At 47.1% G+C, this 15,273-nt stretch overlaps 2 protein-coding genes across 5 annotated transcripts in view; one reads left to right on the forward strand and one right to left on the reverse strand.

The window, feature by feature from the left end:
- LOC136404021 (lysine-rich nucleolar protein 1-like) overlaps window positions 1-15,273 on the forward strand; it is a 360,920-nt gene that overhangs the window by 321,894 nt on the left and 23,753 nt on the right. The window lies entirely within an intron of this gene.
- Window positions 1-15,273, reverse strand: part of LOC136404023 (IQ domain-containing protein K-like) — a 69,154-nt gene that overhangs the window by 43,915 nt on the left and 9,966 nt on the right. The window contains exons 4-6 of one of the 2 annotated variants that reach the window (XM_066383507.1): window positions 14,954-15,051; window positions 5,782-5,834; window positions 5,574-5,651 (exon numbers count right to left, since the gene is read on the reverse strand). In XM_066383507.1, the coding sequence (XP_066239604.1) occupies window positions 5,574-5,651; window positions 5,782-5,834; window positions 14,954-15,051 (229 nt within the window). The remainder of the gene's footprint in view (window positions 1-5,573; window positions 5,652-5,781; window positions 5,835-14,953; window positions 15,052-15,273) is intronic. The other variant, XM_066383508.1, reaches the window with a different exon arrangement.

Raw genomic sequence — 15,273 nt, forward strand, 5'->3', positions numbered from 1 at the left:
TTTCCCTCTTCCTTCATGTTGGTGATTTGTCTTTTTACGTCCAATATATACCCTGTTTTCTTAAGTAGCCCTTAAGTGTCTGTGGCTTGCAACAAGAAATGCTGACACCATATCTGACTCTCTCAGCAACCCTCAGCGTGGGTATTCTTTCCTCCCCCTGGTACAGACGGGCATGGCTCAGATGTGTGCAGGGGTTGGTTCCAGGGACTAGACTGTGGAGGGCAGCTCAACAGTGTCCTGACATGTCCACACCCCCGTGTCCCGAGAGGTCCACACCCCCGTGTCCCGAGAGGTCCACACCCCCGTGTCCCGAGATGTCCACACCCCCGTGTCCCGAGAGGTCCACGCCCCCCTGTCCCGAGAGGTCCACGCCCCCGTGTCCCGAGATGTCCACGCCCCCGTGTCCCGAGAGGTCCACGCCCCCCTGTCCCGAGAGGTCCACGCCCCCGTGTCCCGAGAGGCCCACGTCCCGGTATCCCGAGATGTCCACACCCCCGTGTCCCGAGAGGTCCACACCCCAGTGTCCCGAGAGGTCCACACCCCCCTGTCCCGAGAGGTCCACGCCCCCGTGTCCCGAGATGTCCACGTCCCCGTGTCCCGAGAGGTCCACGCCCCCGTGTCCCGAGAGGTCCACGCCCCCCTGTCCCGAGAGGTCCACGCCCCAGTGTCCCGAGAGGTCCACACGCCCCCGTGTCCCGAGAGGTCCACGCCCCCCTGTCCCGAGAGGTCCACGCCCCCGTGTCCCGAGAGGTCCACACCCCGTCTCCAGGCTCTGGGAATACATGTGTCCCCTCTGTGGCAGAAGGACTTTAAGGATGTGAATAGGGATCCTGAGGTTGTCCAGGCAGGTCTAATAATATAATCACAAGGGTCCTCATGAGACGGAGGCAGAGGGAGAGGCTACCACAGAAGGGAGAGATGTCCCAACGGAAACCAGAGGTCAGGATGATGTGAGGAAGGCCCCCGCCCTCCACAATACAGGCGGCCTCCAGGAACTAGAAGAGGCAAGAAAACAAATGTTCCCTTAGAGCCTCCAGAAGAAGCTGATTTTGAACTGCTAGCCTCTAGAATTATGAGAATAAATTTCTGTTGTTGTAAGCCACCAATCTGGGGGTGACTTCTTAAAGAAACGAGTACACTCACTCGTCCATGGCAGAGCTAAAGCTGGGACCCGGCTGAGTCCGCCCTGCTGCCCCACGAAGACTCCCTGAGCTCATTCCCAAAGCGTCACCTAGACACGACGGAGGCAAGGAACGGCAGTGCGGGGTGTCTCAGAAAGGGGGCCCCCCGCACCCCAAGCCTCCACGGGGAGAGAGGCACTTAGAAGGGGTCAGCATCCCGGCCTCCCCGGGTTCCGGAACCAGCGTTCCTTCCTTCCTGTTTGCGGACGAACGCTCATCAGAAGGCCACACCGACTCCGGCCTCTGAAACGGCTCAGACGGAAATCCACCTTGCCAGCAGACAGAACAGACTGGAAGGGTTCTTGTTTTCAGCAGAGGACGACAGAGAGCTCTCTGCTGGGCCACCATGTGTGATCTCTCCTGCAAAACGCACGCTGTTCGTCGGTCCCTTCTGGAGGCCGGAGCCTCGGTCCCCGTCCACCTCAGAGGCCAGAGCCTCGGTCCCCGTCCACCTCAGAGGCCGGAGCCTCGGTCCCCGTCCACCTCAGAGGCCGGAGCCTCGGTCCCCGTCCACCTCGGAGGCAGGAGCCTCGGTCCCCGTCCACCTCAGAGGCCGGAGCCTCGGTCCCCGTCCACCTCAGAGGCCAGAGCCTCGGTCCCCGTCCACCTCAGAGGCCGGAGCCTCGGTCCCCGTCCACCTCGGAGGCCGGAGCCTCGGTCCCCGTCCACCTCAGAGGCCGGAGCCTCGGTCCCCGTCCACCTCGGAGGCAGGAGCCTCGGTCCCCGTCCACCTCAGAGGCAGGAGCCTCGGTCCCCGTCCACCTCGGAGGCCGGAGCCTCGGTCCCCGTCCACCTCGGCGGCAGGAGCCTCGGTCCCCGTCCACCTCGGAGGCAGGAGCCTCGGTCCCCGTCCACCTCAGAGGCAGGAGCCTCGGTCCCCGTCCACCTCGGCGGCAGGAGCCTCGGTCCCCGTCCACCTCGGCGGCAGGAGCCTCGGTCCCCGTCCACCTCGGCGGCAGGAGCCTCGGTCCCCGTCCACCTCGGAGGCAGGAGCCTCGGTCCCCGTCCACCTCGGAGGCAGGAGCCTCGGTCCCCGTCCACCTCGGCGGCAGGAGCCTCGGTCCCCGTCCACCTCAGCGCCACCGACGGCCCTCCGGCCGGTGTTTGTCCTCAAACGGCATGGTGATGCTTTTGTGTTCACCTCAGGTTTTGGTTATAAGATACCCTTTCAGCGCCATGAAAGTATTGTGGATTTTTTTCTCCCTTGTTTATCTGAAGGCAGAGCTTAGCTGAAAAGACGTTTCACCCAAAGCAACCTTTTCTTTTCTCTTCTCAGACACAATCTTTGTTTCATTGAAGGTCTCAGCTTTAAAGATGTCTTTCATACACTCTCCCCCGGGGGACGCCGGACCAGATAGGCGGCCATGCATCTCTGCTCCAGGTGCCTCTTTAGTCATTTATTCCTGCAGGTGAACCTGACCGATTCTTTTCAAAGCAAAATAAAAAGCAAAAATTCTTCCTGCTCTTAATACGATAAGCAAATAATTTCATTGCTTCTGACTGGCTGGCTGGCTGAATCAGGACTGGAGGCCACAAAGGAGGATGGTGCTGGAGTCATCCACAGGAGGGAAGCCCACAGGAGAGCTGACGCAACCCACTGCCGCGGACGGTGACCTCCTCTGGGTCTGAGGAGAGTGTGCGCTCCCTGCAGTGCTGTTCCCATCAGTGCCCTTCCCCCAGAAGAGACGGCTGCATCCCTGCTCTCTGCCCTGTGCCCTTTCATTTCTCCCTGTTGGTGGCGTCTTCTCTAGAGCACTGCGGTGCAGCTTCTCCTTTGTGGCAAAATAACTTATTTTTTAAACTGAATTCATTAGGGTGAATTCATAAAACCATACAGGTTTCAAGCGTACAACTCCACAAAACAGCATCTGCACACTGCACTGCGTGCCACTGCTTCAAACAAAGTCTCATTCCGCTCCCCCCCTCCCCCGTCCTCCGGCCACCACCCCAGTGTCCTCTGGGTCGGTGTGTTACGCACACGTTTCCTGACTGATCCCTTCACCTTCTTTCATTCAGTTCCCATTCCCATGTTCCCCCTCCCCTCTGACCGCTGTCTCCACCTGTTCTGTGTGTCCCTGCCTCTGGCTCTGCCTCTATCCCACATAGAAGTGAGATCACATGAGGTTTGTCTTTCTCTGACTGGCTTATTTCACTCAGCATAACACTCTGCAAGTCCATCCACGCCAGTGCTGGTCAACCTGGTCCCTACCACCCACTAGTGGGCATTCCAGCTTTCATGGTGGGCAGTAGCGGAGCAACCAAAGTATAAATAAAAAGATAGATTTAACTATAGATGAGAAGGAATGAGATGTATCAACTCATAGTTGCTTCACTAGTAAGTTGTTATATAAAGATGTATTCTGCCAAACTTAGCGAAAATCCGGCATAAAGTACTTGGTAAGTAATTATTATTATATGCTTTAACTTGCTGTAACTCTGCTTTATAAATTTTATAAAGTGACTTCCCTACTTTATAAATCACCATGACTGTGGAACTGGTGGGCAGTTAGACAATTTTACTACTAACAGAGATACAAAAGTGGGCGGTAGGTATAAAAAGGTTGACTATCCCTGATCTATGCTGTTGTAAAAGGTAATTTTTCCTTCTCCTTTTTTTAAATGTTTATGGAGTGGTTCACTGTGTCAATGCACCACAGCTTTTTTATCCACTCGTCCACTGATGGGCACTTGGGCTGTTTCCAGATCTTGGCTATTGTAAGTAACACTGCAATGAATTAAATAACTAATTTTGAGAGCTCTGGAAGGATGTACTTCAGACCAAACTGATTACTTCTATGAAGAGAGAAGACTCAGATTGGGATGATGGCCCAAGAGAGTTTTAATTTCAGCTGTCATGCTCTAATATTTTAAACGTAGAATGGATGTATATAGCTAAATATTAATAGTTAGAAAACTTTCGCCATATTTCCTGAGACACAACGACCTTTGCAGAGGGGGGAAGGGAGAAAGAAGAGAGGCAGGTAGGGAGAGGGAGAGAAAATGGAAAGATGAATCACTGAGGACAAGAATTGTTTTAGGTATTCTATTTTACTTCTGAAGTGTTTCTTTGAATAATCACTGCATGGACAGAAGCCCTTAGCCTAGACTGAAAATAACAACAGACAAGAGCCACAAATGTAACTGACTTGGGGTCCTGGGTGAATTAAATGAGTTAGTTTTCTTAGATTGGAGAAAACTATCACTAACACGATCTTAAAATTAGGAATACATTGCCTGACCAGGTGGTGACACAGTAGATAGAGCAGGGGTCCCCAAATTTTTTACATAGGGGGCCAGTTCACTGTCCCTCAGACTGTTGGAGGGCCAGACTATAAAAAAATACTATGGGCCCTGGCCGGTTGGCTCAGTGGTATGGTAGAGCGTCGGCCTGGCGTGCAGAAGTCCCGGGTTCGATTCCCGGCCAGGGCACACAGGAGAAGCACCCATCTGCTTCTCCACCCCTCCCCTCTCCTTCCTCTCTGTCTCTCTCTTCCCCTCCTGCAGCGAGGCTCCATTGGAGCAAAGATGGCCTGGGCGCTGGGATGTCTCCGTGGCCTCTGCCCCAGGCGCTAGAGTGGCTCTGGTCGCAGCAGAGCGACGTGCTGGAGGGGCAGAGCATCGCCCCCTGGTGGGCGTGCCGGGTGGATCCCGGTCAGGCGCATGCGGGAGTCTGTCTGACTGTCTCTCCCCGTTTCCAGCTTCAGAAAAATACAAACAAACAAACAAACAAACAAAAAAACTATGAACAAATCCCTGTGTACACTGCACATATCTTATTTTACAGTAAAAAAAAACAAAACGGGAACAAATACAATATTTAAAATAAAGAACAAGTAAATTTAAATCAACAAACTGACCAGTATTTCAATGGAAACTATGGGCCTGCTTTTGGCTAATGAGATGGTCAGTGTGCTCCTCTCCCTGACCACCAATGAAAGAGGTGCCCCTTCCGGAAGTGCGGCAGGGGCCAGATAATGGCCTCAGGGGGCTGCATGCAGCCCATGGGCCGTAGTTTGGGGACCCCTGGGATACAGTGTCACACTGGGACGTGGAGGACCCAGGTTCAAGACCCCGAGGTTGCCAGCTTGAGCGCGGGCTCATCTGGTTTGAGCAAGGCTCAGCAGCTTGGACCCAAAGTCACTGGCTTGAGCAAGGGGTCACTGGCTCTGCTGGAGCCCCCCGGTCAAGGCACATATGAAAAAGCAATCAGTGAACAACTAAGGAGCCACAACGAAGAATTGATGCTTCTCATCTCTCTCCCTTCCTGTCTGTTCCTATCTGTCCCTCTCTCTGTCTCTCCTGGTCCTGTCACACACACACACACACACACACACACACACACACACACACACAGTAGGAATAAATCACTGAAGGGCTCATGTCCGCACTTACTGTTGCTTCAGCCGCTCCTCCACAAAGGGAATGCAGAAGAACTCGGTGAACAGCTCCCCCGCCCTCTTTGGGTTCTGACTGGTCAGTGGTGCCATATGTTTGATTGACAAGAAAACAATAAGCAAGAATTTAAGTCAATTGTTGCTACTCTGCTTGCAAACGAACACTATTGAATCTTATGGTCATTGAATATTCATGCAAGACTTACTTGTATAACCACTCAGTCAGAAAATCGCAGGCAATGAATTTGGTTCTTTTCCTCTGAGGAGAAAAGAAAGAATCGAATTATATTCTTAGCCCACATGTTTGAGCAGGACAAAGGAAGAGAGGTTAACTGATCGCTTGTGTTAGAGAAAATATGCATGAGTCCTCTATGACACTTATAAGCACATCAACAAATAGCCACGCGGGTGATATAAATAATTCGGAAGACATTTCTCTAGTCACCTTTGGATAAGCCTATTTTCTGACTAATAAAAGACAGTGCCCAAGTGGGGCACTCATTTGATGCTTTTAGGATTTTCTCAGGAAGATTTTATTTGCATCTGAGGAACTATATTTGCTTTTCCCCGGTTCTCTCAAATCCTCAGAGCAGCGTTACTTCAGGTCTGGACACCACTTTTCCAAAGGGAAGGTCAAGCACACAGGTGCCTCTGACCAGGGCAATTGCTCCTGCCAGCTGCCCAGCCATTAGCCACTCTCTGCTACTTCATCTTTATTAATAGAAACCTGATTGACAATCAGCCCCGGGGAAAAGCTACATGTCCCTGCCTCCCACGTAGGAAGGGGCAGCCATGTGACACAGTTCCAACGTATGAGTTAAAAATGCACATATCCTGTGGATTTTTTTTTTTTTTACTGAATTTATCTGGATGATGTTGTTTCATAAATTCACACGAGTCTCAAGTGTACGACGCGATACAGCAGCGCCCACGGCACTGGCCACGCCCCCCCCCCACCTCTCTCCCCGCCCCATTCCCGCCTTTGTCCCCTCCGCTGTCGGCACACTGTGAGTCTGTGTCACGTGTATATATATTTATGTTTGTGGCTGATCCCTTCACCTTCTTTCATCCAGTCCCCTCGTTCCCCCCCAGCCCCACCCCCAGCAGCTGTCCATCTCTGCCAGACCGCTATCATATCCTATGGAATTCGGAGAAAGTTCTGCTCACTTTTTTTTTTAAGATTTCATTTATCGGATGTACACAGAGAAGGGAGAGAGATGAGCAGGAATGAGATGTATCAATTCATAGTTGCTTCACTAGTTGTTCATCGACTGCTTGTCGGCTGTGCCTTGACCGGTGGGCGACGCTTTGTCCACTGCGCCACCACAGGCCAGGCCTGCTCTCCGCTCTGCTCCCCTCTCCCTCGAAACTTCCTCCTCCTTCGTTCGGTCTGGAACACAGATGCAGGGCTGGAGTGGGGGCAGCACCTTTCAGCCACGAGGCTGCGGCCAGGCAACCGAGACAGCAGAGCAGGGAGTTAGGAGGAGCCTGGGCCTCTGGTGACGTCCTCACGCCAGGGCGTCGGCGCGGGCCGGGCCTGCTCCGGACCTCTTGTAAGGAAACCCAGCTTCACTGGGTTATTCTCACTGTTCCTGAGTTCTCAAACATGCACGCACTACAGCCCCAGGCAGAAGGCCGTAAACCACAGGGAGAACACCCTGGCGCGAGGCGAGAGGTGCTGAGGAGGAGGCTGTGGGGTGCACCAGGGTCCCGCCTCCAGCAGTTCAGTCTCCCGTAACCCAGCAGAACCAGGTAACTCCTTTCAGAGAACTGCTCTGTAAACGGGGGCTTCAGGGTCCCCACCTCTCCTTGTAAGACGGCAGGGGCTAAAACAGAGTCAATCTCGAGCTGCTGGCTGCCCTGTGCAGAGAGACCCGTCCTAAGGACGAAGGCTAGTCTACCGGGAAGTCTCTCTTCCTGCTCCTGGTCTACCCTTCATGAGCCTCAGGAGCAGAAAATACTGGGCCCCTTAAAAAAGGAGAGAGAGGCCCTAGCTGGCTAGCTCAGCGGTGGAGCGTCAGCCTGGCGTGTGGAAGTCCTGGGTTTGATTCCCAGCCAGGGCACACAGGAGAAGCATCCATCTGCTTCTCCACCCCTCCCCCTCTCCTTCCTCTCTGACTCTCTCTTCCCCTCTGGCAGCCAAGGCTCCACTGGAACAAAGTTGGCCCAGGCACTGAGGACGGCTCCATGGCCTCTGCCTCAGGCGCTAGAATGGCTCTGGTCGCAACAAAGCAACACCCCAGATGGGCAGAGCATCGCTCCCTGGTGGGCATGCCGGGTGGATCCCGGTCAGGCGCATGCGGGAGTCTGTCTGACTGCCTCCCTGCTTCTCACTTCAGAAAAATACAAAATAAATAAATAAATAAATAAATAAATAAAGAGACAGAAAATAAAAATAAAAATACATGTTAACCATATTTTTAAATACATAAAAAATATCATGTACTATTAATGTTAAAATCGCACATAGGAAACCAAACTTGGTGTCATTAGAAAAAAGTGTCAAGGTGGGGTTTTGCGAGGCCCTTCAGAAGTTGGGGCCCAGGGCGTGCACCCAGTGCTCCTGCCGTTAAATCTGCCTCTGCCCTGGAGGCTCATTTTATGGCTTGCATCAACCAGGCTCCTGCACCAATCTAGCTGGTCTCACCAACCGGAGGAATGGGCAGCAGATGAACGAGGGGAGAGAATGAGGCAGGGTGTTAAGGGTTGAATTGTGCGCCTACCCTTCCAATTCATGTCCTGAAGTCCTAACCTCTGGTACTTCAGAATGTCACGTGTTTGGAAACAGGTTCATTACAAACATAATTAGTACAGCCCAGCCACTCCCGAAGGACACAGCACCTCCAAGAAGAGTGAACAGGTTTGGCACAGTATTAGATCAGCAAGAAGGGAGGAGAAGGCTATTGGGTCGACCCCCCGGCAGCAGATTTGTGACGACACGCCACTAGACCTGTCTCCGGCTACGTCTAAAGCTGAAGTCCTTGGACCTTTCAGCTACATGAACCAATAAATTCACTTTATTATTATTATTCAGCCAGTTTGCATGGAGCTGTTTATTGCCTGCAACTGAAAAAGGTCTTAACAACGATTCCTTTCTTCTCCCATTAGCTGACTCCCATTTGTCCTTCAGAACGTCCTCAGGAAGGCGTCCTGAGCATTCTCACCCTGTTCAGGGCAGTAGGCTCCCCTCAGCCCAGTTCTCTGTGCCCCCATCAGAGCAGCTGAGCTGTAACTGCCTGACTGCACCTGTCTCCCCTGCTGAACTAGACGCCCTCTGAGGAAGAGCAGGTCTTCTCTTTCTTTATATTCCCGGTGCTGAGTGGACTGCCTTGCACAGAGGAGGTGATCAGAGAGTGCTGAGTAAATGAATGGATGAATTCACAATTCAACCCTCAAAGCATCAAAGCCAGAAGGACTCACATACAAAAATTCTGACATGTCGGAATCGCCAATATAATTCTGGACAATTTCTCTTCGCTTTCTTCCCATATTTTATTATAAACATTTTTCCTTTTTTTTTTTTTTTTTTCCTTTTTATCCCTTCACTTTGAAATAGCCGACTGAGCTTTCTAACCTTTGGTAAGGTTGAAAAGATGGCTGTGGAAATTGGTTCAAAAGAAAGTGTTACTTGTGATCTTTCACTGGAAGCTTTACTTTAGTTGTTAGTAAATAAAATATGTGTGGTGGTTGAGTTGCGGGAGACTGTTTGCAGCTTTTTACCTCATTGCTGATAGCCTTTTATTTAAAAACGAAAAGACTGCCGGCTAGGGGAATAAAATTAAATGCATCAGATCACGTCACGGAGCTTCTAAGTCTGCACTGCAAGAGCAGGATTCTCTTCAGAAAGCCATCTGTAACCAAACTAAAAAATACACAAAAATGCAAATAAGTGTCTAGCAATGAAATGCCACATACCAATTTAAACAGTCCAGCACCTGTAGGGAGGTAGTGTCTCTCCCTCATGATATAAAGATACATTATTCCCTTGGCACTTACCACACTGCTTAGGGGTAAAGATCCCTTCTACAAAGGAATGTGGCTTGACTTACTCTATTAAATAGACTTAAAATAGCCAAATGGTCTGATGTATGAAGGTTATGCAGAAGAATTCATCACTTTGATGCACAGAAATAAAATGGAAGAAATTGTGTTTCCCTTCTGTTCTGGGCAAATGTGGACGTGCTGTGAATACTGAGACACACGGAACAATGGGGGTATTGTTCAGCTGTTTAAAAATTATCTGCTGGGGCCTGAATGAGAGAAGAGAAAGCAAAGAAAACTTGTGGTGAGTGCAGAGATAAGAGAGGAAGCAATAGAGAGAAAAATTAAAGTGTGAGATGAAGAGAACAGGCCCTCCAGGGTTATCTAACGCGGACAAATAAACTGAATTCACGATTGTTAAAGGGTGAAAACGTGCAAGTTTGGGTGAGCAGAGAAAACAGGTAAGACCCCCCTCAAACAAGATTAAAAAGCAATTTTTTAAAAAAAATTCAGAATTAAAAGGGAAAAGACTAAATGTCAAGGGAGGAGAAGTCATTATTATATCATCCTGAGTCTGCGACCTTTCAATGCATCCAAGAAAACAAGATAGCTGGTCAGAGGGATGGACTGACAGACTGGTGTATGGATATACAAAGAAGCAAATAAAGCAACATGGTAACTGAAGAATCCAGGTGGTAAATATGTGGGTATTTACTCCACAATTCTATCAGATCTTCTGTACATTGCGGAAAAATGTTATCATAAAATGAGGGAGGGAGGAAATAGGGGAGAAGAACATCATCATAAAAAACTCAAATCTTTTTTTTAATTCAGTGAGAGCAGGGGAGACAGAGAGACTCCCACAGGTGCCCTGACCGGGATCCACCTGGCAAGCCCACTAGGGGGCAATGCTCTGCCCATCTGGGCTGTTGCTCCATTGCTCTTCTTTGCATCTGAGGCGGAGGCCATGGAGCCATCCTCAGTGCCCGGGGCCAACTCACTTCATTTGTGCCATGGCTGCGGGAGGGGGAGGGAGAGAGAGAGAAGCAAGGGGGGGAGGAGGAAACAGATGGGTGCTTCTCCTGTGTGCTCTGGTCGGGAATCAAACACAGGACATCCACATGCTGGGCCAACACTCTACCATTGAGTCAACCAGTCAGTGTAAGATCCAAATCTTAAATAGAGAAAAAGCAGACATCAGGGTTCAATCCACACAGTATTTTGTACTGATTTTTAGGTTAGGTACACATATAATAGGAGACAGACATATAATCTTACATATTATATTATATATTAATTATTTAGGTTTTCCACTTCTTTGTGACACAGGCTAGGAAGACTATATAGTTTTTGAAACTTATCCATTTCATTTAGATTGTTGAATTTGGTGGCATATAATTTTTCACAGTATCCTAGTATGATCCTTTGTGTATCTATAATGTCTATGGTAATTTCTCCTCTTTCATTTTGGATTTAGTTATATGAGTCTTCCTCTTTTTTCCTTAGTGAGTATAACCAGTGGTTTGATTTTATGAATCTTTTCAAAGAACCAACTCTTTGTTGTATTTTTTCTAGTTTTTTTGTTCTCTATTTCATTTCTTCTTCTTCTTTTAGGTGTGATTTTACGTTGTTTACTTGAGATCTCTCTTGTTTCTTGATATAAGCCTGTAAAGAGATAAACTTCCCTCTTATTACTGCTTTTGCTGCATCCCGGAAACTTTGATATGTCGTGTTGTCATTCTTGTTTGCCTGCATATGTCTTTTGATCTCTGCTTTTATTTCTTCTTTGACCCAGTCGTTTTTAGAAGTATGTTGTTTAATTTCCACATTTTTCTGAGATTCTTTACTTCATTTTTGCAGTACAATTCTAATTTCAAATCCTTATGGTCAGAAAATTTGCTTGGTATATAGTTTATATCTCTCTGAATTTGTTGAGGTTAGTTTTGTGGTCCAACATATGGTCTATCCTTGAGAATGTTCCATGCATACTGGAAAAGATGTTCTGGGATAAAATGCCCTGTAAATGCCTATTAGGCCCATTTGGTCTAGTGTGTCTTTTAAGGCCAATATTTATTTATTTAGTTAGTTTGGCTGATCCATCTAAAGTCATCAATGATGTGTTGAATTTTCCAGGTATGGTTGTGTTTTATTCTGTTTCTATTTTTAGATCAGTTAGAGAATGCCATATGTTTCAGTGCTACCTTGTTTGGTGCATATATATTAAGAAGTGTTATGTCTTTTTAATACAGTGTCCCCTTTATTATTATAAAATGTCCATCTTTGCCTCTGCTTACTTTTGTCATCTTGAAGTCAGCATTGTCAGATATGAGTATGGCTACATTTGCTTTTCTTTAGTAATTATTTGCTTGGAGAATTGTTTTCCAACCTTTCAGTTTGTGTTTACTTTTGTCCTTGCAGCTTAGATGTGTCTCCTGAAGGCAGCAGCATATGGTTGGGTTTTGCTTTTTGAGCCAGTCTGCTACTCTGTGCCTTGCTGGTGAGTTCAGTCCAGTTACATTTAGGGTAATTATTAATACATGAGGATTTCCTATAGTGATTTTATGTTTTGCTTTCTGGTAGCTCTGTGTCTCGTTTGGTTCTTCTCTTTTTTTTTTTTCCAGTGGTTTTTGTTTGGTGGTATTCCACACTTCTTTCCCGTTTCTTCTTCTTCTTTTTTTAAGCTGTTTGTTTCAGGAGTGGTTTTTTTGTGTGTGTGAGTGGTTACCATTAAGTTATTAAGAGAAAAACTGTCATATATGTGAGTCCTTTGTCTTATAAATGCATCTGCACTCCATCCTCCTTTGCTATTGCAGATCTTTATCCTCTCCCCTTTTATGTTATTGTTGTCACAGATTATCTTTGTTTTTATTGTGACCTTGTTGTAGTTTTTACTTGTAGTTTTGTTTTTACATTTGCATCTGGTTAAATAATCCCCTTAAGTATTTCTGGCAGTGGGGGTTTTCTGGTAATAAATTCCCTCAGCATCTGTATTTCTGGAAAAGTTTGTATTTCTCTTTCATATCTGAAGAATAACTTTGATGGATATAGTGTTCTTGGCTGGTAATTCCTCTCTTTCAATTCTTTGAATGTTTGGATCCACTCTCTTCTGGCTTGTAAGGTTTCTGCTGAGAAGTTTGATGACAATCTAATTGGCTTTCTTTTATAAGTTATGTTCTTCCTTTCCCTAGCTGCTTTGAGAAATCTTTACTTATTGATTTTTGACAATTTTATTATGACACGCGTTGGATACAGTCTGTTGGGTTGGGGTAACTTGACGTTCTGTTTGCTTCTTGGATTCGAGGATCTAAGTCTTCCCATTGGCTTGAGAAGTTCTCATCAATTATTTGTTTGAATAGGCTCTCCATTCCCTTCTCCCTCCCTCCTTTCTTCTTCTTCTGATATTCCCGTTATTCTTATATTGCTCTTTTGATGAAGTCAGACAATTCTTATAGAGCTCTCTCAATTTTTTAAAATTCAGGAGTCTCTCTCCTCTTCTCTCTGTAGCATCTCTAGTTGCCTGTCTTTGATGTTACTGATTCTATCCTGTATCTGGCTTGTTCTATTAGCTAAATTTGCAACTTCAGTTTTCAATCCATGTATTGAGTTCTTCATCTCTTGTTTTTAAAGCTTCAATCTCCTCGGTGAGGTACTCATTTTGTTTTCTGAGCTCATTAAGTTTCCTATTGGTGTTTTCTCACATTTCATTGAATATTTTCAGAATTTTAATTTTGAATTCTCTATCATTTTTATATACAATTTTTAAAATTTTTATTTATTCACTTTAGAGAGGGGAAAAAGAAGGAGAGAGAGAGAGAAGGGGGAAGAATCAGGAAGCATCAACTCCCATATGTGCCTTGACTAGGCAAGCTCAGAATTTCAAACCAGCGACCTCAGTGTTCCAGGTTGATGCTTTGTCCACTGCGCCACCATAGGTCAGGCAAATTCTCTATCATTTAACTCCAAGGTTTCCATGTGATTAAGATTTTTTTTTCTGGAGATTTTTCATTTTCTTTCTGAACTATGTCTCTGTCTTGTGTAGCCATGGTATTCGATTTCTCCTTCCTTGATGGCATTCAAAAGTGGTACTGTTAAGAACTCTAACAAAACACAACTAAAAAAATAAAAATACAAAACATGTAAAAATTTTAAGAATGACAAGTAAAAAATAATACCATAGAAAACAGAGTAAGAATAAAAAGAATAAAAAAACCCACAAGAAATAATAATAAAACTATAAAATGAAAGACAATGAAATTCAAAATAGAAAAAGAGAAAATAAAAAGATTACAGTTTTGAGAAGTTGTTGTTTTGTTCCAGTAGGTGGCACTGTATTATATGTTTTAGCTCTGTGAAATTGCTGGGCTGACCTCCGCTGAGATGTTGCTGTTGTAATGATGTGGGCGGGGCTGCAGTCACCTCGGTGCATGTGGTGTGTTGTGAGGCTTTACCATTTTATGGCTTCTGTAATGATAATTTCTGACCTCCAGGTGCTTGTTTCCACGTCTCAACAGACCAGGGGACCAAACACAAAGCAGCTCTGTTCTTCAGGGGAGAGAGTGACTCTGGAGGGTTAGCTGTGGGATGTCTGTCACCCTCTGTACCACGAGGTGAGGGAGGCAGGATCTGGGAGGCTGGTGAGCTGCACTTTGGTTTTCTGTCTCTGAGCTGAGTACAGGCTGTAGGCTGACTGCAGCAACAATGGCTGTGACCCTTTGTTCTGCCGCCACTTTGGTTTAGTATCTCCCCCACAGCCCCTCAAATTCTCTGCTCCTCACAGCAGAAGGAGAGCAAGTCACTCTGGCCTTCTCCCATCTCTGTAACCCCGGCAGAAAAAAAACCCTGTCACTTCAGGCTTCTCCCTTCTCCAAAGCCCCAGTGGACAAAACCCTGTAGTTCTGGCCTCTCCTCTCTCCGGAGCTGACTGTGAGTGCATTTTATTTTCTTCCCCCTTCTCAACCCTTCCCACCTTTAGTTGATTGGGTGTGCGGATCTTTCAGGCACACCTGTGAGCCTAGCTGGGGTTCCTTCACTGCATTATATTTATTATAGTTGTTGAATTTGTTGAAACTTCAAGGGGAGAGACCAGGAATATCTCTCATGTTGCTATTATTCTGATGTCATCAGTAAGGAGTGGTTAAATCCATGCATGTAACAAACAGGAGGGGCAGGCCCAGGAAACCTGGCAGATGACCGCTCAGAACCCAAGCGGCCAAACACATGGCAGTGTGTATGTGTGCACAACTACATGCCATGGCTGGAGCTGAGTAAGTGACCCTAAACACGGGCTTTCCCTCTCAAGGTACCACTCTGAGAACAACCACTTGATGGTACTGGACAATGAATTTCCATTTGATAAAAATGAATCATTGAGTATTTAGAAAGAAATAAACCACTGACCTCAAAACATTTTTCTTTCTTTGCCTGGTGAAGCAGGCTAGCTATTCCGGGAAGCAGAATTGGAAAGATGAACGTTTCCAAATATTCTTTGGGGGAACCTAAAACAGACAAAAAGAGTCCCACTAAAAATCCCAAGTGGCTGTCAATTGTTTGGCCCAATTCAACAATAGAAATCCCCACTTTGGGGTGCAGTGAAGGACTTTATTCTGTGCAAAACGTCTCAATTGTGATTCAGCACAACTGTGCGGCAACCCTGGGGTCAGGCCCCTTTCTAGCGAGACAGCTCTGCTCCTGCTCCTTGCTGGTCAGCCCCTGCTCTG

This window comes from Saccopteryx leptura, chromosome 4, assembly GCF_036850995.1.
Source record: "Saccopteryx leptura isolate mSacLep1 chromosome 4, mSacLep1_pri_phased_curated, whole genome shotgun sequence".
NCBI classification, from domain to species: domain Eukaryota; kingdom Metazoa; phylum Chordata; class Mammalia; order Chiroptera; family Emballonuridae; genus Saccopteryx; species Saccopteryx leptura.